The sequence below is a fragment of the Pterocles gutturalis genome, unplaced genomic scaffold, assembly GCF_000699245.1.
Source record: "Pterocles gutturalis isolate BGI_N339 unplaced genomic scaffold, ASM69924v1 scaffold39567, whole genome shotgun sequence".
NCBI classification, from domain to species: domain Eukaryota; kingdom Metazoa; phylum Chordata; class Aves; order Pterocliformes; family Pteroclidae; genus Pterocles; species Pterocles gutturalis.
This window is the reverse complement of record NW_010114146.1, coordinates 2573-30365: the sequence shown is the minus strand read 5'-3', so window position 1 is coordinate 30365 and position 27793 is coordinate 2573. Positions and strand designations below refer to the sequence as shown.

Genomic DNA, 27793 nt, shown 5'->3' with positions numbered 1-27793 from the left:
GAGACAGAGCTCAGATGAAATCGAAAGAACGATAAAGTTTGGAGGAGAAAAAGACGCTGCAATTGCTTTCCTGGCCTGCAGTTTGACAGGGCATTAAGATGTCCGTGGACATGAACAGCCAGGGCTCTGACAGCAATGAAGAGGATTATGACCCTAATTGCGAGGAGGAGGAAGAGGATGAGGATCCTGGGGATATTGAGGATTATTATGATGGGGTAGCTAACGACGTGGAGCAGCAGGGAGCCGATGCCTTTGATCCAGAGGAATATCAGTTCACCTGCCTGACTTACAAGGAGTCGGAGAGCACTCTGAATGAACACATGGCCAGCTTGGCTGCCACGTTAAAGGTGAGGAAAGGTTTCTGCATTAACACAGGTGTAAAATAAGTCTGTGATTGAACAGGCAAGTGCTGAGCAGGTGAAATAAAAGCTGTGGCGATATTACTACTGTGGGGGGTTGGAGGAACATTGTTGAAGGGCCCTGGTTCAAAACTGTCTCCAAGGTTTACAATTGTTGCATACTGGTTCTGGGCCTGGAAAATCTTCCTTACTGAATGTTGATTCTTATAATTTGTTTTTTTTTTACAGAGCTGAGCTTCACGACCAAAATTCCTGAGTTATAACTCTTTGCATTAACACAATGCAAAGAGGATATATAGAAAAGAAACAAACCAAATCATAAATGGTGCAGACTGGTACCCCTGTGTTTGAGAAAATAACTGACAGATAGGAAGACATGCTAAAACTCTGTAATTCTAACAAAACCACCTTTCTTTGTTGATTCTGAGAGAATAATCATAGACTTTCAAAAAGACAGATCAGCTGTCGTGCTAGGTATGAACCCTGCTGTTGCAGTGACAGCAATTAAAGTACAATGAACTTGCCAGCTCTTGTAGTGACTAATTCATCACACTCCAGCTCCATGGTATTATGCTCAGTAAGACTTCTGGAAGTTTTGTTTCTTTTTGTGCAACTGATTACTGCAGTGCAGACTAGTAATAAGAGGAGGTTCCCTCTCTGCCTTGTCAGTGTGCTTCGGTCCCGGTGCAGGTCAGAGGAGAGCAGAGTTTTCTAAACTCTAATGTTGGTGCTGGGTTGAAATTACCAATGCATCTACTTTGTAACGGGTCTCCCAGTGCTTGTTCTTCTCTGGAACAGCCCTTGAAAGCAGGACAAGTGACCGCAGCGTATAAACCCATGTTGGATAGGTTTTGATTCCTATTCATTTAGTCTGAATTGAACCTAATTTAAAAAAAAAATCAGAGGGATCTCTTGACCCTAGTTTGCACATCAGTGTCCTATAGAAAGTGTAGCCATAAAGCCTGAGGGTTGTAAAGCCTGTAAACAATAGGCTCTGAAGTGCGTGCGTACTTTTTGCTGCATCTCTAGCTGATTTTGCCATCTATTGTGCTTGTTCCCAGCGCTCTCCACCTCAGAAAATGAAGTTTTACTCTTTCTTGACTGTCAAACTCATATGTCTGATTTCTTCAAAATGGGCAGTTCAAGCTCTGTGTGCCTGCTGTTCCCTACAGGTCATCAGAAAAGGGAGGCAAAAGAAAAGAATGAGTGAGAGTAGCTGGTCAGCACTTTTGATCCAGCTGCCCGTTGCTCTTGATTCTTAGCGATTAAGTCAAGATTTAGCACAGCTTTTCTGCTCCTTGCTGTTTGCCTTCAAAAAGGTGACCCCTGCCGTAGTGTTCTCTTGGATTAAATTAGCAAAAGCAATACTTTTAGTCCTTAAAATCAGGCTTCCAAAGTTAAAATAAATTTTCTAAGAATTCTGAAGGTCTCATTGAGCAAATATTATGGTTGAGCAGATAATACCAACCTGCTAGTTCAAATCTGGCCCCAGGTATGACCCAAAGAGAGAACATTTTATATTCCTTTTGTATCAGGAATGTGCCGGAGTATTTGATTAAAAATGAAGTACTACACATTTTGGTTTGTGCATGAGAAGATAAAAATAAATCTGGGTAGAAACCTGAAAAACTGTGATCTTGTAAGCCACATGCTATGTCTTTAGCTCTTGAAGTGCCACATTAACTCTCTGTTGCTCGCAACGGTGGCACTTTTCTTGGGAATTTGTTGTGTATCTGCAGCATGTGCTTTTTGTTTCCTGGCATCCTTTCTTACAATATTTCAGCAACTCTGTTTCTTCCTTCCCCTCTCTTCCCTCAAGGAAACTTGTCATTTTGTTAGTTTTCTGAGACAAATGGGAGTGGAAAGAATTTGTGTTGAATTAACAAGCACAGCGAAGAAGAAAATTGAATAGAACATGTTGAACTATTTGGTGTCATTATTTTCCATTGACTTAATGAATAAACAGGGACAGACTTTTGTAAGAACTATGTTAACTTCTTTCCTCTAATTTTCTTGAGCTCTAAAAACATATATTTTTTTTTCCCATTGGAAACTACCTTTCATAATGTCTTGGGTTTTTTGGATAATGGTGATCGTTCTTTTGGAGCACACTGGTTCACGTTGTTGATTTCACCTCCTTTCCCTGTGATAGCTAGTGGTTAGGTGGTGCTTTTCAGCATTAGCTCCTATTTAAGGCAGAGTGCTTGCCCCTGACAGGGAAAGATTGAGGTAAATTGAAGACTGTCTTCAGGAGGTGTGATTAAGGCAATGCCTGGCATGGTGTCTGAGCAATTGGCTATCACAAGAAATTAATATCCTAATACAGTTCCCTAAAGCAAAGGAAAAATGGATGCAATAAATGGGCTCAAAGCCATGTTTGAATGTTCTGCCACTGTATGTCGTCATTAGGTGATTCACTTTCTGAAGGTTAAATTCACGGGGGGGGGGCGAGTATTGGGCGTGTTTTTTCTGTGACACCTCTATACCCTTTTAAAACACAAAACAGGTATTCAGAGCTTTACATCCTTATGCTTGCAATCTGTACTGTTATTAGCTAATAACGATCTAGGTAAATAGTATTTCCTTTGCTATGCTTATTAACCCCCCTTAACGTTTGCTTTTTAAGCTGTTTTGTTTGGCTGTTTCAGGCTGACTGTTGAATTCCTATTTTCTTTAAAGTGTCAAGGTAAGGGGTAATCTTCCTTGAAAACCCTCTTGGCTGCTGTTTTTAATTCCTCCTGAGTTACAGCTGATCTTGTTCTCACTCCTACGTAAACAAAACAGACTGGCCAAACTTGGCGTTGGCTGGCTAACTTCAGGTCAGGTGTGAGCACCCTGCATGTGTTTAAATGATTGAATGCAACATTGAAAGAGACGGTCTTCAACAGAATGGTTGGTTTTTATCTACCCCAGTTAGAGACAAAAAATCAGTTAAAATCTTGAAGTCAGTCGAAAGCATGAAACCCAGCATGTAGGTAGATGTATGCCCTTGTAACTCTTACTGTCATTGGAAACTTTTACCTTGAATTCTTCTGACTTGCTTCTTGTCAGGTGGGGAATTCTGAATAGAAACATTTGTACAAAGAAGGTAGCAGTAGATACTGTGCTGTGTGGCAGGCCTGTGACTGCAGTGGGAGTTATCCCAGAGCCATATGGAAGCTAGAGGGACTTTGTAGGTGGTACTTTGAAAGTTTCTCCTCGTTTTGGTTTTAGTAAGAACTGTGAGTAGATCCTTGCTTTCCAAGAAAAAGAAGAGGAAGTGTTTGCTCGTTGGTTAATCTGGAGGTCTGTTTGTGGAGGGTTCAGTTAATATCCCAACTAAAATTAGGACAGGCTGTCTCTGTTGAAATATGCCAGAAGAAAATCTCAAACTACTGTTGTCCAAAACTGTGATTCTCTGACCAAGATGCCTGTGAGTTGAAGCAGGTCACTTTTAATTCCCCAGAAGGTCGCTTCTTGTCAACACTTGTTAAGGACAGTACTCTTGAAAGCAGAGTGGCGTGGATTGCCTGCAGACCAGCAAAGGAATTTACAACAGTTCTTTTTAAAAAACAGATCTAATTATAAAATGATATATCTTTCAAAAATAATGAATTAAAATTGTATAGGAATAAGTTTGTTTTCGAGATAACTCTTGTCAGTCGTCACTGAGTGATTGTGAGCCCTGGATCAGTACATGCACACAAGCAGTACGATACTCAGCAGTTGTACAAACAATCCTGTCACTGCTCAGCCATTAAGTGTGTGATGATGTCATATTGGTTTTGTTTGTCAATGACGCTTCCTGGCTCTGCTGAGGGTCTCCACACAAGTCTGGAATATCTGTGAGGTTCCAAATAACTGGCAGTAATTTCTCAGTTTCAGTGATGGGACAGATCTTTCTAGTTTTTAGTGTTTTTTTTCTTTTTAACTGGTGAAATAAACCACCATATAAAACAACTGTAATTACAATTTATGAAAAAATGTTACCTTGACTTTAGGTCTTTTTAGAAGCTGATTGTCAGTCAGGAGGAAGGTAAGATATTTCTGTGCATCCAGGGGAACAAGGAAAGACAGTCGTGTTGTTTTAGAGGCAGTTGAGACTGGTGCAGTCTTCCCACTAAAACCAAAGGAATTGTAATAGTGAAGAACTTATAATTTTGAGTTTGCTAATGTGAGTAATCTGCTAATATTTACCAAACAACAGAAAGCTTACTTTCCTTGCTCTTTGAAATAACAGTTTGTGGTCTGTTTTTTGGGTTTTTTTAGCCCAGTCCCTTGAAGTATAAAACCTGGTAGATGCAAAAAGTATTTGATGTCGTGACTTAGTTCTGAATCTATCAATCCATGTTATCACTACCGATCTTTCAGAGATAAACCGATTTTTCATGTATTCTTCCTCACCGTATTGATGTCACGTCTTTTAATGCGACCAAATTGGTATCTGCTCATAGAAACACAGCCCTCGGAAACTGTTCCACACACTCAAATTGCGCTGACACAGACCAGTTAGTTTGTAGAGCTGCTTGGTGAGTGCTGGCAGCGCTCCTTTTCAAATACCATCTTTAGCAGTTCCAGAGTCATGTGCGCGGAGATTGGCAGCCTGTACGAGCAGCTCTACCCAAAGGAGTTGGCACTTGCAGAATGCCTGCTCAACGTGATCACAAAAAGTCCGTAAAGAGCCAAATGTCAAGACACTGGCGTGTGTGCCTCCGTGCAAACCGCAGCCCAGTATGTGGTGTGGCGTGCCTAGCTGAACAAACCTGCAGGGTTGCATAGTCACGCTTTTTGATGCCGTAATGACTTTGTGAAACTTATATGCAACATCAAATGGCAGTCAGTCATCAAAGACTCGCTGTACCTGGGTAGCTCAAGTATAGGAGAGGTTTTAAAGCCCCTTGAAATATTAAAATGCACGTACAGAAGACCAGTTTGAAAATTTTGTGTTGAAAGTTAGTGTCCATAAGAACCAACGTCAGTAAACATTAGTATATATTAGTAAACAGTAAATATTTAAGATTCATTTATTATAAGTGGTAGACCCTGATAGGCAAATTTAACTTCTCCCCAGAACCCCTGTGGTGCTGTTTGGCGATGATAAAACTATTTCACAGTACCTGTGAACCCTAGATTAGTCAGGACATGCAGGTTTATATCTGTACTGTGTTCTGTGTTTTAATATCAAGCCAACATTATGTGGGGCACGCAGTCTGAAGTTGTAGCCGTTAGGAGCACATGCGGTTGAGACATTCCTTTGTCCTTTGCCTATTTTTTGTTCCCAAACAGAAAGATCCTGGAGGTTCTGCTGTAGGAAAGTGGTGTTGTTGCCTACCAGATTCACAATGCCTGTATTCTAATAGTATGTTAAACATCAAGAGGACAGGAATATGTCTGTAACTTGTCTTCAGGGTGTTTTATTTTGGCTCAGAAAGGTCTCTTTTTTTTTAAAGCATAGTAAGTTTTCGTAGACTTCTGGTCAGCAAGATAAGAGAGAGCCCAGACCTTGCAACCTTGTGACAGTGTCATTAAGTCATTTGAGGAGAGAAATTAGTTTTGTTCCTTATTGCCCAGGACTGCCAAAATTCTCAACTTGATTGGAAAAATGAGCCACACATGTGGAGGGTGATTATAGCCCACACGTTTCTTTGTGATTCACGCCTTAAGTGTATCTTACAGCCAGTGTGATTCTGCTGTGAGCAAAAAAAAAAATGTTCACAGCTGTTGATGAGTATGATCTTGGTGGGAGGTAGAGGCAAGGCACAAGTCATTAAAAACACCGAAACAATCTTTCAGTAACTGTTTCATGTTGCAAGCTTACAGCTGGACAATATGATCACAGGAATGGCATGAAACAGCTGAAGCGCATTGCCAAATTTGTGTGCCATGCCTGTTGGCGCAGCAGAAACCGTGTTGTGTACTGTGAAACACTGTTCTACAAAGCCGATGTTCCTCCGCTTCATCTTTCTATAACAAAAGAAAAATGCCCTTACAAGCTGTGATTGTCAAGTACAGAACTATGTTGTTTGGGAACGAGCAGGGATTGCTCACCGCAAAGTTTCCTACGCCCTGCGCTCTGCATGTGCGTGCTGCTGCGTGCACACACCCGTGCTTTCCAGCTTCAGTTGGCTGCCCTGGGTCCTGAGCCACTGGTCCCAATCCTCTGGATTCAGGTTATTACCTGCCCCTTGCTTCCTCCCTGTACCTCCTCCGTGTCCTCCTTTATGTCGACCAGAAAGGATTGTCCGCTTCTCCTGTGTGTTGCTGGGAAAGCCCCTGGGCAGGGTGCAGCAGGGGGGCGTGTTGCTGGGGTTTTGGCAGCACACGGGGAACGCAGTGCAGCGTGCGCTGGGCATTGATGCTCTCAGACACTACGTGACGTTGGAAAGAATAACTCCAGTGAGTACAGCTGGGGAGTCTCATGCCAATCTTATATCCGTGTGCTGCCTTACAGCTTTCTTGCTGCATTTCTTGTGCTCTAAATCTTTCAAAGAAGGAATCTCATCGCTATTTTGTAATAATGCCTTCTGGCATACCATCTTGCTTAAGTCTTTTTTTTTTTTTAATGTATCTCTGAATCTCCTCAGGAAGAATAGCCTAACAGCTTGAGAAATACGTATGTTGAGATTTCCTAGCTGAGTCCTACTGATCCTGTTTGTTGGCAGCTGCAGCTGAAATTGTTGCTGTCCTGTGTAGGAGAGCGGATGGATTAAAGCAATGTGTAAGTGTGGAGAAGGAGTTAGAATTTAACCGGAGATCCCCTTTCTTCAGTATGCAACCAACTAGGCTGTGCTCTAAGAGCTTCACAGACCATGTGTGTATAACACCGGCAGTATTTGTCATTCCCAAACTGTGCTCTGCCTCCTAAATATGCTTCTGATCTTGCAGACTGATCCCAGGTCGCGGCATGCCAGAGGGTGAGTGGCAGGGTGCAGATTAAAGCCCTGGGATGAAACACAGCTTGTGTAGTGCTATTTGTCAAGACCTTTCCGTGGTATTGAGACTGCAGCTACAGACTCTAAATTGCATTTCTTTCCCTGGTGCAGCCTGCACTCTGTAACCAGGAGAGGAGCTGAAACGTCAGACAAATTGTAAGCAATGCTGTGAGTGAAACCTGAAGATGAAGGGCTTTTTCTCACATTTTTTTGAAGCTTGACTGAGCTCAGAGAGAAAGCAGGGTATCTGATTTTGTGGTAAATTTGTCTCTCTTTTTTTTTTTCTGATAAGTGAAATTAATTTGAGTTCAGTTTCGAAAACAGCCTTCTCATGGTCAGAAACCTGTCACAGATAGGGAGGACTTTGCCACGAGACTTTGAACACTCGGGGTGTTTATGGCAGGTGATGTTAATCACGGCTCAAACCCCTGCAGCCTCATGAGTTTTCTACCAGGATTGCATATTGGAAGTCTGCTTAAAAGAGGGGTAGAAAGCAAAGGCGAAAATGTAGTCTGAAAAAAAGCTTTTTGGTTGCCCTTTTATTTCTTTTTAATTCCTAATTCTTCTGCAGTTTTCTGAGAAATCCTCCAGTAAAATGAGGGCAGTTAGTTTTTCCAGTGGGGCATGGAAGGCGTCAGATCTACTTTCCATAACAGAAATTAGTGTAAAATAGTATTTTTTCCATTTGTGGGTCACTTTCTTTACCTCAGTATCCCTAAATAAAGTGTGTCTGAAGGTATTCTTTTCTTCAGTAAAATTATTCAATACAAAGTATAGTTTCTTGCTAAGGTGTTACCGTTCTCTGCTGGAGACTCAATTCAGTCTCTGGTTTGCCCATCCTTGCTCACCAACAGCAGCAGTTTCAGAGGCTCTTGCTCTGTGTTTTTACTGTTGTACAAAATGTAAGAATGTTTTAGAAGTTTTGATGCTACAAACTAATATCTTCAAGTTCATCTTTTCCTTGTAGAATTAACAAAAACTATTCATGGATTAAAAGAAATGCTTCTCAAGATTAATCCTGTTTGCTCAAATCTATTTGTGCAAAAACCTTTGATTGGGGAAAACACAAGAAATGGAAGCTGCGTTTCTTTCTGCCAGGTTTGTGTTCATCTCGGACAGATATTTCAGTGCAACCCTGATCTAACGTGAATTGTCAGCTTGGTGCAAAGCCATGGGATGTCAGCTCCAACCAGATCATGATATCTCCAACTCATTCTGAATTGGATCTCTTTGAGAATCATGTGATGATTCTTGTTTTAAATTTCTGATACCATCTCTCTGCAAAAGTGAGGATTGAAACACACCTCTGAAAAATAGGCCATCTCTTGGAGAAAAGTGAAATGAACTCATGAGATATGCATAGGACATAAATATGCATGAGCAATTGCTGTAGAGTATAAGCTCTACAAAAGACGATGGTTTTTTAGCTTTTAGGAAACATTTCTGTCTGAATTAGCAGCTGTCAAAGTGGCATGGTTGAAAAGATTTTCTGCTGTAGAGAGATGAAACTTCAGCTCTTCAAACAGCAGCTTATCTGGGGAAGCAGGTTGAGACGTAGTTGTCTTAGAGCTCTCCAAACCCAGCAAGGTACCTGCAGAGCTACTTTGCAGATTGTTTTGATATTGTCTTGTCCTAGATAGTGCCAGACTCTCTCACTTCAGAAGTGTGAGAATTTTGCTTATCTTGGGGAGTAAAGAATCCAGGAGATAAATGGAGATAGAAATAATAAGAAAAAAGAAAAAAACCAAACTGTGCTGCGTTCCAGAAACTGAATAGATGTCTGTTCACTGCGATGGCATTACTACTTTGTTCTACTTTCAGAATCAAATTTTCTCCAGCACTGTGTAAATTTTTCAGACTTTAAAAAAAATTCTTTTAGAGTACTTTCTCTTATGCAGAGCAGCTTCCTCTTGGCACCCTTCCTGTGTGCATAAACACTGCGCCCCTTTTCCAGTGCAGTGATAAACATTAGCGCTTGGTGCCCATTTCTGGCAGTCAGCAGCCTTCTACCCGTGGTACGTCGGAGTTAAGCTCATGGAGGTTTGGAAGAGGCTTCTGAGGTGACCAAATTCCTGTTTTAAAGTGAAGCTGGAAATTGCAGATTGGGTGAGATCCTCTCTCTTCAGCTTTGCCACCCCATCGTGAACAGAGAAGTCTCCTCTTCAGTCAGCAGGTTTCCAAGTTCAGATTTGGACTGAGCTGATCTTTGATCTTAAATTTTTAAGCTGATGGTGAGAAAATTGGGAAATGAGAATGAGGGGGGAAAAAAATGACATTTTTTAGCATGACTACTGCGTTCAGCTTTCATCTTCTAAACTTTAATAAATTTAATCCCAGCTAGAAGAGTTCTGGAGAAGTCAAGCTATGTAGAAGCATTGTAACAGTTCATCAGTTGCAGACAAAAACTAAAATAGAAGTGCAGCATATAGAGTGTGCATTCCCTTCTGCACTGTGGTCTGTAGAAGTATTTTACTGAAATGACCTGCTGCCAGCAAGACACCGAGTGGGCTATCTCCCTGTCTTTTTTGAGTCTTAGTATTCTGAAACGAGAATAGGAAAGTTTAAACAAAGCTGATGATTTATCAAAGGCATCTTTTTTTATTTGTTTTGTCTGAGATGAAGCATTATTGTTCCTGGATAAACTGAGGTTCTTGTGGCACCTGGTGATTGATAGGGGACTGAATTGTAACTCTTTCTGAAATGTTTTTTAAGTTCTGGATCTTTCATTGTGTGAAACTTCTGGCTGTCCAGGAAATGCTGTGTTGGACAGTGTGCCTGAACAGCAACCAAGGCGGATTTCCTAAGCTGCGAGGCTGCAGTGGCTGCGTACGGAGGGGACATCGATGTCTTCTAACAGAACAGTTCAGCCAGCAGTATCAGCTTCTAGACGTTGCTTCTCCCGTAGTGTAGAGTATTGAATTATGTACATATGGACCAAACTTCTGATTGCAGTGGTATTTTTCTATGCTCAGCATGTTTTGGCTCCTGCTTGCAAAGAAATACTTCCATTATTCTGGGGTGTTATTGTGGAAGAACTGGCTGACTTGATACAATCATTCACTCATTGTGAATGTACGGTCATTGAAGAGGCTGGGGAGCGCTGCTGATCAATAGAAGCAGGCTTTTGTTAAACTCTTGTTTTTCTTCTCATGCTTGTTTTCTTGAATCTCTCCAGCAGTGTTGACCCTTGATGGTATTCACGTTTGCCTTCTGAATTACCAGCCCTCCTGTTGGTGAGCAGGATGTAGCCTGTAACGTGGTCAGCAGGCATGGCCCCAGCCTCATCAGTTGTCTGCTCCTCTCCCATTGCTTTTTCTTACAGTTTGAATGTTATCTATCTTCAATGTGTCAGCACTAGTACTTCCATGCCAAGCAGACTGTGGGTGCATTGCTGCAACTGCCTGACTCTGGGACTTCTTTTTTTGCCAGATCACATGCATTCCAATCAGGTAGTATCAAAAACTTTTCTGCTTCAGGGCTTTTATGAAAGTGGACTCATGTCATGAACTCGGCTTTATGAATTTAAAATGTTTTCTTCTTGGGTCCTTTTATGATGAAAGGAATAAAATTAGCACTGCAGCTGATCCAGGCGGTGCTTGCAGTGGGAGCAAAATAGGAATGCTCACAGAAGCTTTATCATTCTTCTAGCTCTGTTAATCTGGCATCTTTCTGGAGCATTAGTTCCACATTTTGTCTGACAAATAATTTGACTCAAAAGCATTTGATTCTGTTAGCACAGTTTGTTAGATTTCAGAAATGTATATGCTACTGTTTGTATTTCTCTTTCTATACATCTTCACTCTTGAATGTACCTGATTCTTCCTCTGGGAACAAGAAACTTCATGGAGTTCCTGGAGTCGTGATGCTCAACGGATGCTACACCTCAGGCTCTGAAAATCCAACTGAAAAATATTCATTTTCATATGTTACAGATGCACTTCCTGTTTAAGTCTGGTGGTTTGGGTTTTTTTGTCAGGATGTTAGTTAGTTCTTCCTTACTGCTACTGAGAAATAATTTTATTGCTGTTAGAAAATGATTCATTAGCATGTGGTTTGCACTTGCAGGAAGCCAGTCTTGTAGTGACCGCGTTCCTGATGCTTGTTTACAGACATGAAATGCAGATGTCTTCCTTGTACAAGCAAGTCAGAGGTGTCTGTCTGGGTCTACCAGGCTGGGGGCTTAAGATAACAACCCATCCAAGGCTGGCAGTGGCACTTCATCTGTACAGACTGGAGCAGACTGCGTGTTGTCAGCAGCAGCCCTGTGCCACGCTCCATCTAATCGCAGGCTTCTGTGCTGGGAGGGAGAGCAGCGCTGCCTGGGCAGCCTTTGTTTTCTGAGGGTCACGTCACTGGTAAAGTCGAGGAAGGTGACATACCAGATCTAACACAGCATGAGCTCATGAATTGAATTGAAAATTACTCTTTTATTACTGGAATTTCTTAATGGCCAGTGAAGTGGGGAAATCGGAAAGTAGGGGTGGATAAGAGCCAATTAAAAACCCCAGCTGCATGGTATATTGGTGCTGCACTGGTTTAGCTCGCTGAACCAGCTGTCCGGCGCTCACAAATGCCACTGCAGGACCGGGGCGGTATCATGTGGCAGGAATAGGTCAGTTGTGTTGTGTTGTGAAACCGCACCTCTTCAGCGGGGTGGATTTACAGGAGTAATGAACGTGCTGCCCCTAGGTGTGCAGAGCCTGTCTGTTTTGTAGGAGGAACTATTGCTTGTTTTTCCTTCCAGGGTTGTGTTGGGGTTGCTGTGTATCTGTATGACCAGTACATCAGATCCTGTGATTTCATCTGTGGCAGGATCCAAGAAGGCTTATGGCTTTTCAGCATTGGGACTGACAGCTTCTCTAGAAAAAAAGTTCTTCCTGCAACTAGGCTGGAAGGAGTTGTTTTCTCCATGTGTAGTAGAGAGAGACAGCTGCTCTGGGGATAGCTTGTCTCGGAGTGGGGGAGATAGAGTATTTAATGTCAGCGGGTGTCTGAGTGCACTGGGCTTGCCCAGGTGCTTCCCAGCACACCAAGGAGTGAGGAGACAGGGGTCATGAGTCTTCTGAATTCCTCTGGGAAAGCTGTCTTGTTTGCAGGAGACCTGCTTTACTTGAGCTCCGTGGGCCTGATAAAGGCATGAAGGGGTCGAGAGGCAGGCTGAAGGTCCAGCAGCTCAGCAGATGTCTTTGGTCTTGGTGGGTACAAGCCTTTTTGTGCTTGCAGACCCTTCTGTCTTCTGAAATAAATGAATACATAGACGCAAAAGAGAACTTGTTTGCTTGTACTGTTGTAACATGACTTTAAATGTCGTGTTGCAGCATTCTAGAGGGTGCTTGGGCTAGCACGGGCTGTGCTGGTGCTTGCCAGGAGTCCACGTAATGCAAGCACCTCTGCATGGAAATAGCCCTGTCACAGTAGCTTTCCATCTTCCTATTCCTGTCCAGCATATAATTTTCTTCTCTACAGTAAAGGCTTGGCAGAATGTTTTGGTTTTTTTTCCCCTACCCTTTGCTGTCACAGCATGTCTGTGTTTGCAGCTTGCTGCTGCTTCTCTAGCTCAGTGAGTGGTACCTGTCTACCCTGCGGTTCCTACTTTGCACACTTAGCAAGGACCGCGATCCCAGTCTGGTCTGGGCCCCTCACTGTCAGGACTGGATGTGGGGCTTCCCTGAGCAGTTAAGCTAATCCCGTGAATTCTTGATTCCTTCCTCTCTGTGCTGTTGTGACTTGGTACATGAGTTGGTTTGGGTACATCCAGGCTTCATTCCAACCTGTATGTTGGAGATGCATTGGCTGTGAAAATTATGTCTAGTAGTTTAATGGGAATTGAGTATCACTGATCTATTGTACAGAATTTGTACAATTTATTAGTTTTATAAGATCATAGTCCTAAGCAGAGGTGTGACCTCAAAATATGCCTAATTTGACCTTTTTTTTTTCTTTTATTTTCCACCTAGGTATCACATGCTGTTGCAAAGCTAGTATTAGTTAGTTTCCACTGGCAAATCTCTGAGATTTTGGAAAGGTAAGTGTAAATAGTCTTATCTCTTCTGTATTCAGCGCTTTCCCCCCTTGCTTTGCAAGAATGCTCAGAGTGGTCCGTAAGTGTCTTTTTGACAAGCATTTCTGAACCTGAAAGCAGGCCACACAGTCCGTTCCGGGGAGCAGAGGAAAAACACTGTTTTGTTGAGGCTGCATTGCCTGTAAGGGATTTGTAAACAGGGAGAGGGTAGTGGCGGTGAATGTCTTTCAGTCTGAGGAATTATCGTCACGCTGGGAACTTTGTAGATGCATTTAGCTTAAACTTTGAGATAACAGATTGAGAGTGCTGCATCTATATTTATTTATTTTAACAAATACAAAGATAACATATGTTCTGTTTTGAACATAGGAGCAATAAATCATGAAGGAGTACTGAACCTATACTGAGCTATTCTTTAGTAGTACATTTACATTGAAGCTTTTATTCCTCCTGAACACAAGTGATGTTTTTTCCAAGCTGAATAACATTTGGAGAGCAGGAGAAGATGGTGTGAGAGAACTGAGCAGTGCAGCCCCTTTGTTTCTTGGTCAATGTCACTGTAACAAAGTCCTCCAGCTGGTTCAAAAGGAGGGTTCGGACGCTGCCCAAACATATACGGGAAGTGTGTCAGGAGGCACTGCTGTCTGGCAGCCCCTCCAGAAAATACTGGCTCAGAACTGAACATTGTCTGAAAATAGAGAGCACATCAGTCTGACTCATGCTGCCATGCCATTTTTGGCCCTGTAGCCAGCAACTTCATCCAGAGAACATATGGGACATGCATCTTGCTTATGGATATGGATGTTGTTGCAGCATCTTTGTTAACTGGCTCATTGGTTACCAGGCATCCTGTGGAAGCTTTTCTCTGGGGAATGTGGAGGGTGAGATTCCTGCATAGCGGCTCAGGGTGATTCTGCAGGTTAACTAAGGAGATTTAAACAAGAGGAAGTTTGGGGAGAGGTTTGCTTCTAGAGCTGTGACTTTGCAAGTTGTTCTTCAGTTGATCTGGTCCTCAAACTTCTGTCTTGGTATGAAATGACATTATCAAATGGAACTCAAAAGTGCTAGTGGGGAGGGAGGATTTATTTAATTCTAAGGCTGCTGATAGACAGCTTCATATTCCTAAAGGGTGATAATCTGTCACAGAGTAAACACTTAACTAGGTAATAGACTGGAGTCAAAATGAGACCGAACCAGGACAGCTTGGTTTTACAAAGGAACAGGAGACAGAGAGGAGCCTCGTTGGAGTGTGTTGTTATGGGCAGCGGCTTAGGACTTTTCTAGGAGTGTGGGTAGAAAATCTTAGCTTCAAAATAATTTTTCAGGGTGAGAGAGTTGCAGAAAAATATTCATGAAGGAATATGAAGGAAATGTTAATCCATTACTGGGAGAAGTATTGTTCCTGTTTCAGATTTTGAAGAAACTCTCAAAGTTTTGCTGATGAGAGTTCAGCTTGCTGTGTGAAGGAGCCTCACACAGGACACACTTCCACTTTCCTTGTTGAACCCCACCCTACCATTTGCACAGAGCCTATTACTTATTCTGACAAGAAGGATCAATTTAACAAAGCAAAATGTATTCAGAAATTGATTTGATCATTCTTCAATTGCCTTTTCAGGCACAAGTCTAATGCTGCCCAGTTGCTAGTAGAAGCACGAGTTCAGCCCACCTCATCCAAACATGTAAGTATGCTAACTATTTTGGTCTGTTCCCCTGGCAGACACCTCTGACCCACCTCATCAGAGGATTGCATTACTAATGGCGTAGTCTGTCCCGTATTAACCCCTTGCAAGCTCAGATCCAACACCCTAACTCAGTGCTGGGTTTATTTTTTTAAATGAGAATGCATTCAGGAGGTGTCTAACATTTAAACAGCAGCTTTGCTATTGACTTGCAGGTAGCGTTCAAGAATTACTTGCCTCAAGAAAATTAAACTTTTTTTTTTTTCCCCCCCCATGAGTGATGGTACACAATGGAAGGAGCAGAGTGCATGGGCTTGGCTACCTCTTCCAATTCTGCGCTCTCTGTAAAAGACACTCAAGGGAAGCTCTGGCTGCACAGAGTGAACAGAGCTTGTCTGTGGCTGGAACAGAGATTCCCCCTCAGCCCCGAGATGACTTTTTGCTGCACTGCTGTGCTCGGGGATGCTTAAGCCAAATCTCCCAGCGGTGTTGATGCTGAGCCAGTCAGTAGTGATACCTGAACCAACAGCTTGTGTTTTGCAGCCAGGGCTACACAGGTCTTTAGATACTCCCCCCACCCCTTCTTTAAATAGAAACTTCCTGTAGCACCTTTACAGGTTTCATTCACAGGTGGTGTCCTGATACAATCCACAGTTACCCAGGAACACGCTGCCATGTGTCAGATTTTGAGTGATAAAGCATTACATCTGTGAAACGCTCTTTGGGTTGGGGGAAGGGAGATTTGAAAAGCCTGATTTGGCATCTGAGCTGACTTGTAACTGGCAGAGAGGGAAAATGCTCAAACAGCTGACGGGAGTAAGCTTCATGAGCTTCAAATAAATGTGTCTGCCTAGAGTCCAGAAAAAAATATCTGTTATTTGACATACCTGCAAATTATTCCATGTATTTTGAGATTTGTCTGAATTTTGTATCAGCTGTCACTCAGGTACTCTTCACTGCAATGGTGATTTCATTTTGGGAGGAAAGATATTGCAGTTAAAATGTTAGTTTGAGTCTTGGCACACTTGGATTGATAGGCAATTCATTACAGGCTTTTTGTATGTGCTGGGTCGAGTTGCTCTGTGCTTTGACTCCTAATGCAGAATGACGATATTTGGGGGGCAGGTGCTCGTACTGAATGTCTGTAAAGCAACTGACCTACAGGGAAAAGTTACAGCAGTGAGCTCAGAGGGACAGCTGGCAGAGGTTTGAGGCAACACGTTTGCTGTTCAAGTTGAGCAGTAGATGTAGGGAATCAACACAGTTTGCAGACTCGTTGAATCTTGTCCTGGTCCATAAGTGAGGCCTCTTAGAACAAAGTCGCATTATTTTCGTTTTCATGCGGTCATGCTATAAAACCCGCTCTGGTCATGTGGCTGCATATCATGCTGCTGCTCCTCTGTCTCTGGCACGCAGCGCTAGGCGTGGAAGCTGGCGGCTGTCTCCCACCAGCTTCTCAAAGAGCAGCAAAGGGTTAAGTAGATGAAAAGTGATTGTATGACTTCTCTGTGAAGGGAGAAATAGGAACATAAACTCCTGCTAACAGCTTTGCAGAGCCTTGCCTTTGATGATGCCGTGCTAGACCTGGTTCTCCAGGTCCCGAGGGTGAGCTGAGATGCGTTCAAGAGGCTAGATCTATTGTCTGGGATTAGTTCTGCGCTAACCAAGGGGAGATCCGGACTGCTTCCCAGTGGTTTGGTGAAGCAATAGCAGAATTATGCCTGACTTGAAACAAACTCTCTAATCCTTTTTGGCTGGAGGGATGATGTCTGCTTTGTCAAATGTAGCAAAGGCAGAAGATGAGAGATGTGAGATGATGGTCTGTGAGTTCCTTCTCTGTATAAACACTCTACACGCTGCACCTTCAGTTGTCTTCGCCCTTACCCAGAATCATTGTCCAGCAGAAGGGCACTGCTTAGCCTGCTTCCAGCTACAGCTGCTCTCCAGGGCCTGCGGAACAGTGACAGTCTGACCCAGCTAACGAAGAATATAGTTAAATTCAGGGAAGGACTAACACAAAGATGTATTTCCTCATTTTTCAAACAAGGCAAGAGTAATAACCAGAAAAGGAAAGGCGAGTTCTGGATAGCACTAGATCAGAGGCAGGAGCTGTTCAGTGACTGTCAATCTGTTGTGCTCCGTGGGATTGAAGAGGTTCGTGAGAAGGACTGGTGGGGCAGTGCAGCACCCCAACACGCCAGCTGCTTAGGAACCTGTTTGGGCTTGGAGCTCGCCCGAGACTATTGTCACAGCAAAGGTGGTGCAGGTGCCTGTGGATGAGGGGCGAATCCTCTGGGAGAGCTGAGATGCTTTCACTGTGATGCTGGTTTGTGTCTCTCCCAGGCAATGGTACATTCCTCCCATCACTGCGCGGTGTGCATGCAGTTTGTCCGGAAGGAGAACTTGCTCTCTCTGGCTTGTCAGCACCAGTTCTGCCGCAGCTGTTGGGAGCAGCATTGTACAGTGCTCGTCAAGGATGGTGTCGGAGTCGGTGAGTTCAAGGCGGACATGGTTCTGGGTCTGTATTTGCCATGTTGGCCATTCTGAAGATGACTGGCTGAATTGGTCCAAAACGTCTCAGTGATGAGAAAATGGAGCATGGAATGAGTATCTGTGACAAACTTGACTTGAACTAGTGGTCTTACCTGAATCCCTGGTTAGTGCTGGCGTACCACCAGGAAGGCACTACTCCTACCTGGAAAACATGTAAGCCCATAGATCCATTTGCTGCTTTTTTCCTCTTGTGGTCTCAGGAATGTGACTGTAACAAGTTAAAAACTGCAAATCTGCTGCATTTTGAGTTTGCATCTCATGATGTATTGTTGCACTACCCCTGGAGAGCTTGTGGATGCAAACATCTGTTCCCTTTGTGTCGGGTAGAAGCCAGGAGTTGCCAGAGTTGCTCTGGGCTCTTCCTAGCCTGTCCTTCATGCTGGCAATGCAGGAACATGCAATTTTCTACTCTAAGTATCTGACCTTGGGAATACTGGTTGGAGCACTTACTGGTCCTGGATGCACATGTCCCTGTCATCTTTCAATGAAGACAGTTGGGCTTCAGCTTTTCAGCAGCCCAGATAGATTTGTTTCACAGTTGTGTCCCTCTTGCCACAACAACAGATGGCACCTAGGAAACTGTGTGGAATGCTCTCTGTGCATTCACTCCCTAGTATAAGTTGCACTGTGCTAAAATGTTGCTTTTTCTTCTCAGGGGTCTCCTGCATGGCTCAGGACTGTCTACTTCGGACGCCAGAAGACTTTGTGTTTCCATTGCTGCCTAGTGAAGAGCTGAAAGATAAATACAGGCGCTACCTCTTCAGGGACTATGTGGAGGTATTTTAAAACATTCTGGGTCAATTCACCAATGACTTGCAGAAATTTTGTTTGAAGTGTCTTGCATCTTTGATTAGAAACGCAGTAACTGCAGCGAAACTGTCCGTGATAAACATGATGTGGCTGTTCCTGTAGGACAGCCTCACTGACAAAATGCTCTAGCAGGTTGCCAAAGTAAATTCTGCTGTAAGGTCACCCGGTAACTCCTTGGCTGGTGCTTGGCTCTTTTCCTGAAGCAGAATTCTCAGAGTGTTGCAGCTGAGAACTTCAAACTTCAATCTGAGTTTTAAAGTCATTTTTTCTCTTGGATAGATATTTTAGGTTCTGAAAAAATAAGTCCCTCATCTTAGTGTAGCCCAACAGAATTGGCTTGCTCAATAACATTTTATGTGAGGTTTTTTGAAATTAAAGCAGCAATTGTTAAGGTTAAATGTGCAGGAAGTATTCCAGTATCTGGGAACACTGAAGAAGCAGTGAAGCGGTATGAAAGAGTGGTGTCAGTGCTCTTCAATAAGAGATCCTTTGGGAGGGAACAGACACCACAGGAGAGCAGCTGAATACGTTCTGGGACATAAGGAGAGGATGGGGAAAGAGCTCAAATGGAGTAAAGTTGTTTGTTCGGTGTCTTGGTGGGGTCTTATGGTTGTGCTGCTGTGCTTACTTGGTCTGTGACCCTCCACTTGAATTCCCTGTAGAGAAGCGGTGAGTAACTAACACACCCTTTCTTAATGTGGGAGAGGTTTGTCTGCTCTGTTAGCCAAGATCTGGTGACAGTTTTCACTCTTTTTCAACAAGAAATAACTGACTCTTATATTTTGGAGGATAGGAGTGGTTAAACTTGGATAATGCTCTTCTGCAGCCACTGCTGATGTTACCACGTTGGTGTGTTCACAGAGCCATTACCAGCTGCAGCTGTGTCCTGGTGCAGATTGCCCTATGGTCATACAGGTACAAGAGCCAAAAGCCCGGCGAGTGCAGTGCAATCGTTGCAATGAGGTCTTCTGGTAAGAAACAGAGAAGGTTAAAGATCACGGGGAAAGTGTATGCTGTCCTCAGAGCCACTCCATTTGCTTGCCAACAGGTTCAGTGTGTAGAAGCATCTCAAATGCTTTGCTAGAGCTGTTTGTAACTTGAGTTAGCTTGAGTAATTGGACACTTGGGGTCTGACTTCTGCAGGTGGTCAGCCGTCCCCTTGCTCCCCAAACTCCCTGTGAGTTGGGTGTTTTGACAACCAGGCAATGCAGGGCTAGAGTAATGAAGGGGTTACAAATCTACTGTTCTCATATTTTGCCTAGGTTATAAATTTTCGTACAGACACAGTGACTGGTAGAGATTCTGGTAATGGATGTGGAGGCCTCACCACTATTGGGTTTTTAAGTTTAGTGCAAGTATTTGACTCGCAGAGTGTCTGGTGTGTTTTGAGGCTCATGCGAGAATACATTTCTGATGAATAGGAATGCTAATGTTCCTTGTCTGACTTCAAGTGTGTATGAGACCAGAGAGAAAAGATAGCTTATGGGGCTGCTGAAGTGTCTTCTGCTCCTGGGTCTCCAGAATCACTGCTGTTGGGAATGTCTGGAGCACAATACAACCTGTTTAGAGACCCAGCTTGCTGGTATCTCCATGCAGATGGCTGGTAAGGGTCAGGCTAATGCAGGTGCCTGATGTCTACCACTGGAGTCAGGCTGCTGGTAAAGCCACTGGAATGCCCCAGGCCTCTGCAGCCACGTTAGAGCAGACATAGGTGGACTCTAGGGAGAGATGTGTCAGCCCTCAGACACATGATTTCTCACAGAAGGTCTCAGTTCACTCTCATCCTGACTCTGGCTTCTGCTCAAGAGGGTGGGGGTTTATTGGAGTGCAGCCTTGGTCTTTGCACTCCAGTAATACACAAATGCATTTGTATCCTTTACCCTCGCTTGGCCTCCCAGATTTAGGTCATGAGGAAAACTTCACTTCTTGAGTCACTTGCCTGGAAATCAATATGTCTTGTCTTGTTTTGTTTTGTTTCCCCCCCCCATTAAGCTTTAAGTGTCGGCAGATGTACCACGCACCCACAGACTGTGCTACCATTCGGAAATGGCTCACCAAGTGTGCAGATGACTCCGAAACAGCCAACTACATCAGTGCTCACACTAAAGATGTAAGGACAAGCACCTGCATGGTTTTTTTTGTCCCTAGTCCTGCCTGGGAAGCAAGATACATACGTAGCATTGTGTGCTGCTTTTTTGCAAGCTGCAAATTCTCCCAGCTCCGTAGGGACTGTGATACAACACAACTGAATGTCTGGGGGATGCTCTGTGCGGGAACTCCAGTTTACCTCCAGTTGTAAGGACCTGGTGGTCCTTATTCCAGACTTGTTGTGAATGTCTTTGGCAGCCAGGTGTGCTGCCCTCCTATGGGAAAAAGAATTGTGGCTACTTTGAAATGATCAGTGGAGGTGGATTTAAAATGTGAAGATTGTGTTAAGTGCAGAGTCAGAACCAATTGTCTTTACAAGTTATAGCTATGCAGCCTTTATCCTCTAGCTGTCTGCAGATTGGAACTTTTAATATCTTCTGGGGATTTTGTGGCCTGACTTCAAAACAGTTTTTAGCTGGCATTAGTTCTACCGTGGCCAATGACAATTGTGTCAAGCTTCAGTTGTGTTAGGGAAGTGGGTATTTAAATAGACTAGAGATCTGAAATTCCCTTCTTTCTCTGGAGAAGGTATCACCGTGTGATGGCATTGTTTCTGCTGTGCTCTTTTGTAGAAATAAGGTTCTGTCATGTTGAGCATTGTCCTGACATAGATTTTGCTTGCCATTAAAATTTATACAAAGCAGCAAAACTCACTTCTTCCTTTGTACCTATGCAACCCAAAAAATGTAACTGAACTTGACACTCCAGGGCATCAGTGGAGCAAAAAGCGTGCAGCTCACTGTGGCCAGCCAGATTCTCCACTGCTAGTTAGGCTGTCGTCTGTTAGTGGCTGATGAAGGCAGGATATAGTGCAGATTATCTTGTAGTCTAAGTAGTTGTGGAAGCTGCTGTCTTATGTGAAGTAGTTATGTCCCTGTGCCTGAGCAACTGCTAAATGGTAACTCAGTGAGACTTTCAGTTTTACAGGGAGTAACTACAGCGAATTTGTTTCCTTGAGCAAGGAGTCCAGTGCTGCAGTGTAACTTTTCTGGCTTTGCCTTTTTGCCTCCTTTTTAAATGGAGCTGTCAGGAATTGGTGGGAGGCAGTATGTATATAGGTTAATATTTCATATATGCATATTTAGAAAAAAATAAGCAGGAGGGGAATAATCACGCAAGTTTTGTCATTCTCCAGAAGGCTGCTAGAGACAGTGCTGGATCTAACAAATGCTTCTGTTTCCCCAGTGTCCCAAGTGCAATATCTGTATTGAAAAGAATGGAGGCTGCAATCACATGGTGAGCAATTCCCTGAACATGTCAGCCCGTCCTTGTTCTAAGCAGAATTTTTGTTTCCACAATTTCCATTAACTAGTGCCTCCCATCTCTTCTTTTTCAGCAATGCTCCAAATGCAAGCATGGTAAGTAGGATCTGGAAACCGTTTTCTCTGCAGTGTTTGTTAGTGGTGATGTTCTCTTCTCTTTTTTTGTGGTAGGAAGACAATTTGTGAACATTGACTGAGATATTTTTTTCACACTAGAAGAAGGTGAACAGGATATTAATGACAGGCTTGTGTGTGATAGGTTTTGGGTTTTTTTTTTTTTTTTCGCTGTGATCTCAGCTGGGTTCTGATTTAGTGCTGGCTTGTCTCCCTCTCCCTGACATGTCCATTATATAGAGCAGTCTCCATCTCTGTTATAATATCAACGGTGGAATCTATCTCAGAGGAGAGTATTAAATGCTTTCCATGTAATTGTATTTGTCATCAGCTGAAATACTGGCAGAACTGAGCCATCTACTTCTTCTCCTTAGTGATGGAAATAATGAGCTTCAACCCAGATGAAACTGCAGGAGCTGTGAATTGTTCTGTGTAATGTTATCTGTTGGACTTCTCAGTGCACCCCTGTGCAATTGGCAGCCTGAGTATCTTTGGTGATTGTCCTTTGGTAGTACAAAACGACAGCCTGTTCTTACACTTACCTGTTCATGGCAGAATTAATTTCTGTTGTCTTGGAGAAGACAGTTTGTATTCATTCCTCCAAGTTAAGTGTACCACTAGGAAATATTATAATATCAGAATCTCATTTGGAAGATGATTAAGATTACTGTCCTCTCTCATTTCCTTTGCTTTGGGTTCCTCAGCAGCACTGGACGTGCTTTGATGGAGCTCTGTGACAAGGGTGAGCAGGCAAATGCCGAGGTACCATGGTGGCTAGCACTTGAGAAGGCTGATGAACTCTGGGAATCAAAATTTCAGTCTCTTATGAGTGACACAAAAGTGATTCCTATTGTAGCAACATAGTCTCCATCTTTTTTTCCTGCCCAGTAAAACGCTTACAGCCCCTCTCTGAAATCAGGAAACTATCACACAGGTTTTGCTCTTGCTCTGTTTCCTCTGCTTTCTTCCCAATTCAGTGGCTCCTAACTTGAAGGGTCATGAAGCACTGATATCTGACGTTACCTGGGTAGTTCCCTCCTCGAGAGAACTGAGAGCAGACTTTCTTTTGCATGAGTTGGGTTTGCTTTTGCATTTCATTGTTCATATTTTATTCAGCCAGAAGTCTGCGTGGGGCAGTATGCCAGTGGTGGGGAGGATGCAACTCACAAATAAGACTGCAGCCCGCCTCTTCTTTAATCTAGAGTGACAGCCTGTGCAGGGCCCAGGTACAGCTCTGTCTCGGTGTACAGATGCAGCACTTCAGGATTTACTTTCCATAGTCACATGAGAGGATGTACAATGAAAATCTTCGAGACAGGCTGGTATTTTCAGCTCACTATTGTGTTCTGTTATGCAAGATGATATAAAGTATATGTGTTTCTTGGCTTAGCAGAAATGTCTGAAAACAGATGGGCTGTGTCTCCTGAAGCTTTCCTTTCTCAGGTTTTTTTTTCTGTGCATCACAGTGGGTTTTTCGCTGTTTTCTGCAGACTTCTGCTGGATGTGTCTGGGAGACTGGAAGACTCACGGCAGCGAGTACTACGAATGCAGTCGGTACAAAGAGAATCCTGATATTGTAAACCAGAGTCAGCAAGCACAGGCCAGGGAGGCCCTTAAGAAGTACTTGTTCTATTTTGAGAGGGTAGGAGACATCTCCTTGGCCAGAGCTGCTGTAGCCTTTTAATGCTCCCTGCCTGGTGCAAAGGTCATTGCTAGCAATCTCCGTGCAAGAAACTGCCCAAAGAGAATCTGTGCGGAATTTTCAGGCCCTCTTGGTTTTCACTCAAAATCCTGTCCTGCGAGTCCCATCCAAACGAGTAACGTTGTACCCAAAGCAAATCATATTAGCTCCTGTACTTCCCTGTGCTAGAGAAAATCAATATTACCTGTGTGCCACCGTACTGTTTTCCTGCAGGTTGAGTGCTGCTGCAGTAGATGTTGTTGCAATTATCTTCTTCCAGGATCAAGGAACTTCAGTTCCTTGCAGTATGTCTTTATAGAGACAAAGACTAAATAAGCTCTGCCATGGTCAAAGCTCCATTGGCTGTAGCAAAGTTTTCCTAAAATTTCATGTATTCATGTTTTTTAAGGTTGCAGTCAGAGCATCTCTGTCCACACACCAGGCTCGATGCACCTGGCCATACAGAGCAGCATCTCTAGAAAAGAATGTGGAAGAGGTTCAGTGCTGCTGCATTTCAGTTTCCCCATTAAAATGAGTTTATTCCTCACACCATGAGCCAAGTCCTGTGGTAAAATAGATGCGTTCATTCCTGGCTCTCCACACCAACAGACTTTGGGAAATGGCCATGTCTACAATGTCCACATGGATGTTGGAGTTCACTGAGCCCCTGTTAAATGTTAATTTAAACTCTTGATCTTTCTATAGAAATCCTGTAAGTAGGGTAATCACCATTACTTTCCATCTTGTTAGACACAGGGTCATTGTGCAACCAGAGGGCATTCCATCCCCGCTCTGGGGAGCTGGGTTTGCTCCCTGCTCTTTGCTGCTGTCGGTCGGTCGTATACAACCTCCGCTACTTGCTCCTGGAGGTGCTGCCGTGCTGTTCTTTCCCACAGCATATCTTGCCTTGCTGGACTCCCACCCCACTTCAATTTCTGCTTGCTAGAGCTTGTGCTTTTACAGCAGCAGTACTCTGGTCTCATGCTGTTTTTTGGTTTTTTTTCCCCTGTCTTCCCACCCCTTGCAGTGGGAGAATCACAATAAAAGCCTACAGCTGGAGGCACAGACATACCAACGAATCCAGGAGAAAATCCAAGAAAGAGTTATGAACAACTTGGGAACATGGATAGACTGGCAATACCTACAAAATGCTGCAAAACTACTTGCAAAGGTGGGTAGTTGTGTCTTGTTTGGCACAGATAAGAGAATACACACCAGAATGCTAAATTCACAGCACCAAGTGAGGAAGGGAATTTAGGGATTGTGGGTGTGTGGGACAGTGCCTCTGGTCCAGGACGTGAACTAGCCAAAAATCATCTGGAAGTGAAGTTATACTTCAACTGCACAACTTGTTCCAAGGAAGGTGTAGGAAGTTCCACATTGTCCTTGTGGGAAGGTGCCTCCTTAGCCTGTAGTGGTGGTGTGACTGTGCTGACTTTCAAGTCTGAGACTCTTCTTCTTTTCTCTCTTCCTCGTACTCTGCAACAGTGTCGTTACACCCTGCAGTACACATATCCATATGCCTACTACATGGAGTCTGGTCCCAGAAAGAAACTGGTAAGATGTTTTGCTCCTTTTTTGCTGATAGCCTTTTGGGGTGTAGCTGGCGGCATGCTGGGCTGAATTCCAGAGCTTGGCAGTGTCTGAAATATTAGTCCTGAGTTTGAGGTAAGGACAGGACAGATAATAGGTGATTTTGCACCTTTCCTCTTCACTTTGAGTTGACCAGCAGCTCAGTCCTCTGATACATGACATTATTTTCCCAGGGCACTTCACTGCACTTTCACTAACAAGCAATTTATCCAGAATGTTTTGAGGCTGGAAGTGTGCCTTTGTTCCTTGGTAAGACTTATTACAGTGCTGTGGGCCATATTTCATGTGAAGAGCTGCTAGAAGATAGCTTTTCCAGCCTTCAATCAGGGTGTAGCTTTGCTTTTTTATTCCTGCTAAAAGTTCTTTGCTGGCTTGGTGCATCCCATGGGCTGGGCATGTCCAAAAATAGCCGTGAATTCACTGAAGAGGTTGTTTCTTTGACTTAGTGGTCCAGTAAAACCTGTTGTCCGATCTCTCCCAGTAGCATCCTATGTGCTCTCTGAGGCTGTGGACAGATGTCCTCTTCTGGATCTGACTGTGCCAGTGGAACAAGTTCCTGCTGCCAGCAGTGTTAACAGTCCCTTTGCTCTGCCTGCAGAGCTGCTCGTGAAAGCATTTCGTGACCTGTTTATGGCAAAATAAGATGAGTTAGGAGATACTACTTGTCACTTACAGTGTTTTTAGGCTGACTGGGTTGATTTTGAGTGATGCAGGTTGGGGAGTGTTTACACAGGAAACTCCTAGAAGGGGTGATGCTGTCTAGCTGCAGGTGGATAAGGAGGAGGCACAAACCTGCTCTGCCAGCACAGCTGTCAGCAGAACACAATTGTCTGCTCCTCAAGCGTAGTGTGTGGTATGAAACTGCTCCACTAAACTAGTTTTGCTCTTTGCAGTTTGAGTACCAGCAGGCGCAGCTGGAAGCTGAAATTGAAAATCTCTCATGGAAGGTGGAACGAGCAGACAGCTATGACAGAGGGGTGAGTGTTCTGCTTGCTTAAGCCTGCTGGCCAGATTTTGTTTATTGGGCTTAACGCTTCTGCAGGAGCGCTAAGGTGGTCAAGTGGGGGTTCTGGTAGATCCAGGAGCTCACCTTTAGCCAGCAGATGTTGGAGAAGTGGAGTGCTCACTGCCTTATGGGAGGGGAGGGAGGGCTGCAGCAAGTCCTGCAAACTGAAACAGGACCAGCAAAGCTCTGGAGGAAGCTGCATGTAGCCCTCTGGTGAAGAGCAGATTCCTCAAGTGTGTAGTTTTTTAGAGCAGGAGCCAGGTAACTGCAGAGGGAGCCCACGGCAGAAGGAGAAGGATCTGCGATCTTGTGATCCAGAGTGCGCGGGAAATGTGAAGGCTGGTGCTTCTCAGGCTGGAGCTCAGCCTCTCCCTAAAGAAAATGAGCTCTTCTCTGGGGAGTTCATGCTAACAGTTTCTACCTTCTGTTTTACCAGGACTTAGAGAATCAGATGCACATAGCAGAGCAGAGACGGAGGACCCTGCTGAAAGACTTCCATGACACATAAGACAGGAGGAAGTGACAAAGTGCAGGGGTGAGAGCAGCGAGTGAAGTGATGGCAGCTTCACCGGGATAAGCAGGCACTGCCTCTGGGAGAACACGGCCAAGGACAAAGCCACCCCTCCCCTTGCAAGTCAGACACATGCAAACACCACATCTTAGTCCAGTTTGTTCTCTTATCTTTCTGTTTCTGTTTCTGCCAAGCTAGAGGCCAGAGTTCAGATTGGCATATTTCCTGGGACATTTCCCTCCTGCCCTTGATGGTTTCAGAAGGGGAGGGAGTTTTTCTCTGAATGGCTGTTAATAGTGTTAGATTATTACAATTTATGTAATTTTCAACGGTTGTACAATTATGCAGACAAACCTTAGAATAACACACAACCCTTTTTAAAAATAAATTGGCAGTGGAGTGTTTTTCCTTAATCTGCTTGTAAATTTAATGGGCTTTTCCCCCTCTCCCTTCCTCTGACCCAAAAATCCTCCTAGGCACTGAAGGAGGTTGCAAAATATCTCGGCTATATTTCCCAATGCTCCTTTAACCAGGGCATTGTAGCATTGGCATTGCACGAGGAGAGTGTCTGGTGTTAAGCATGGCTGCTGCTGTGTCTGACCTGACAGTACCAGCAGTGGCCATGATTTAGTATGATTCCATGTGACATCTCTTCTTGTAAATCAGCTGTGCAAAATCCCGCTACACAAACAAAAGCAAACAGAGGAATTGTAGGGGAGAGACCAGGTTAATACTGGGGGATATGCCTTGAGTCAAGTCAGATTCTGCATTTGATGAATTTTAGGTCTTCCATGTAGATTTTTGCTTTACTTGTTTTTGTGGGGAGGGTGTTGTATTGCCAGAGTGAGTGATGAGGGAATAGTAGCATACAGTTGTTAATCGAGGCTTGGGGCTTTTGCAGAGTGAAAACAATCCATGTTATAACAGTGCCATGCAGCCTGGTAAAGATTATTTGTGCCTGCTGGGTATCATGGCTGAGAAACTTTGATTCCTTTCATCAAGGTGAGACTAAACACCACTATGTTATGAGGAGGAAAGATTATGTACAACACACTCCCTGGCACGTGTTGGCAGTGCGGACAGGCACTCTGCTTGTGCAGACACTGCACCAAGCCAGGCAGAAAATTAACTAGCAAAATTA

The 27793-nt window shown here is 43.8% G+C and overlaps 1 protein-coding gene across 1 annotated transcript; it reads left to right on the top strand.

The window, feature by feature from the left end:
• ARIH2 (ariadne RBR E3 ubiquitin protein ligase 2) lies at window positions 1-27793 on the top strand. The gene is made up of 14 exons (XM_010074746.1): window positions 1-347; window positions 13228-13295; window positions 14911-14974; window positions 17318-17465; window positions 18183-18304; window positions 19199-19308; window positions 20330-20447; window positions 21671-21721; window positions 21822-21843; window positions 23352-23503; window positions 24570-24713; window positions 25031-25099; window positions 26029-26112; window positions 26578-27793. The coding sequence occupies exons 1-14, from the start codon at window positions 99-101 to the stop codon at window positions 26647-26649; spliced, it is 1473 nt and encodes a 490-aa protein (XP_010073048.1). The 5' UTR covers window positions 1-98; the 3' UTR covers window positions 26650-27793.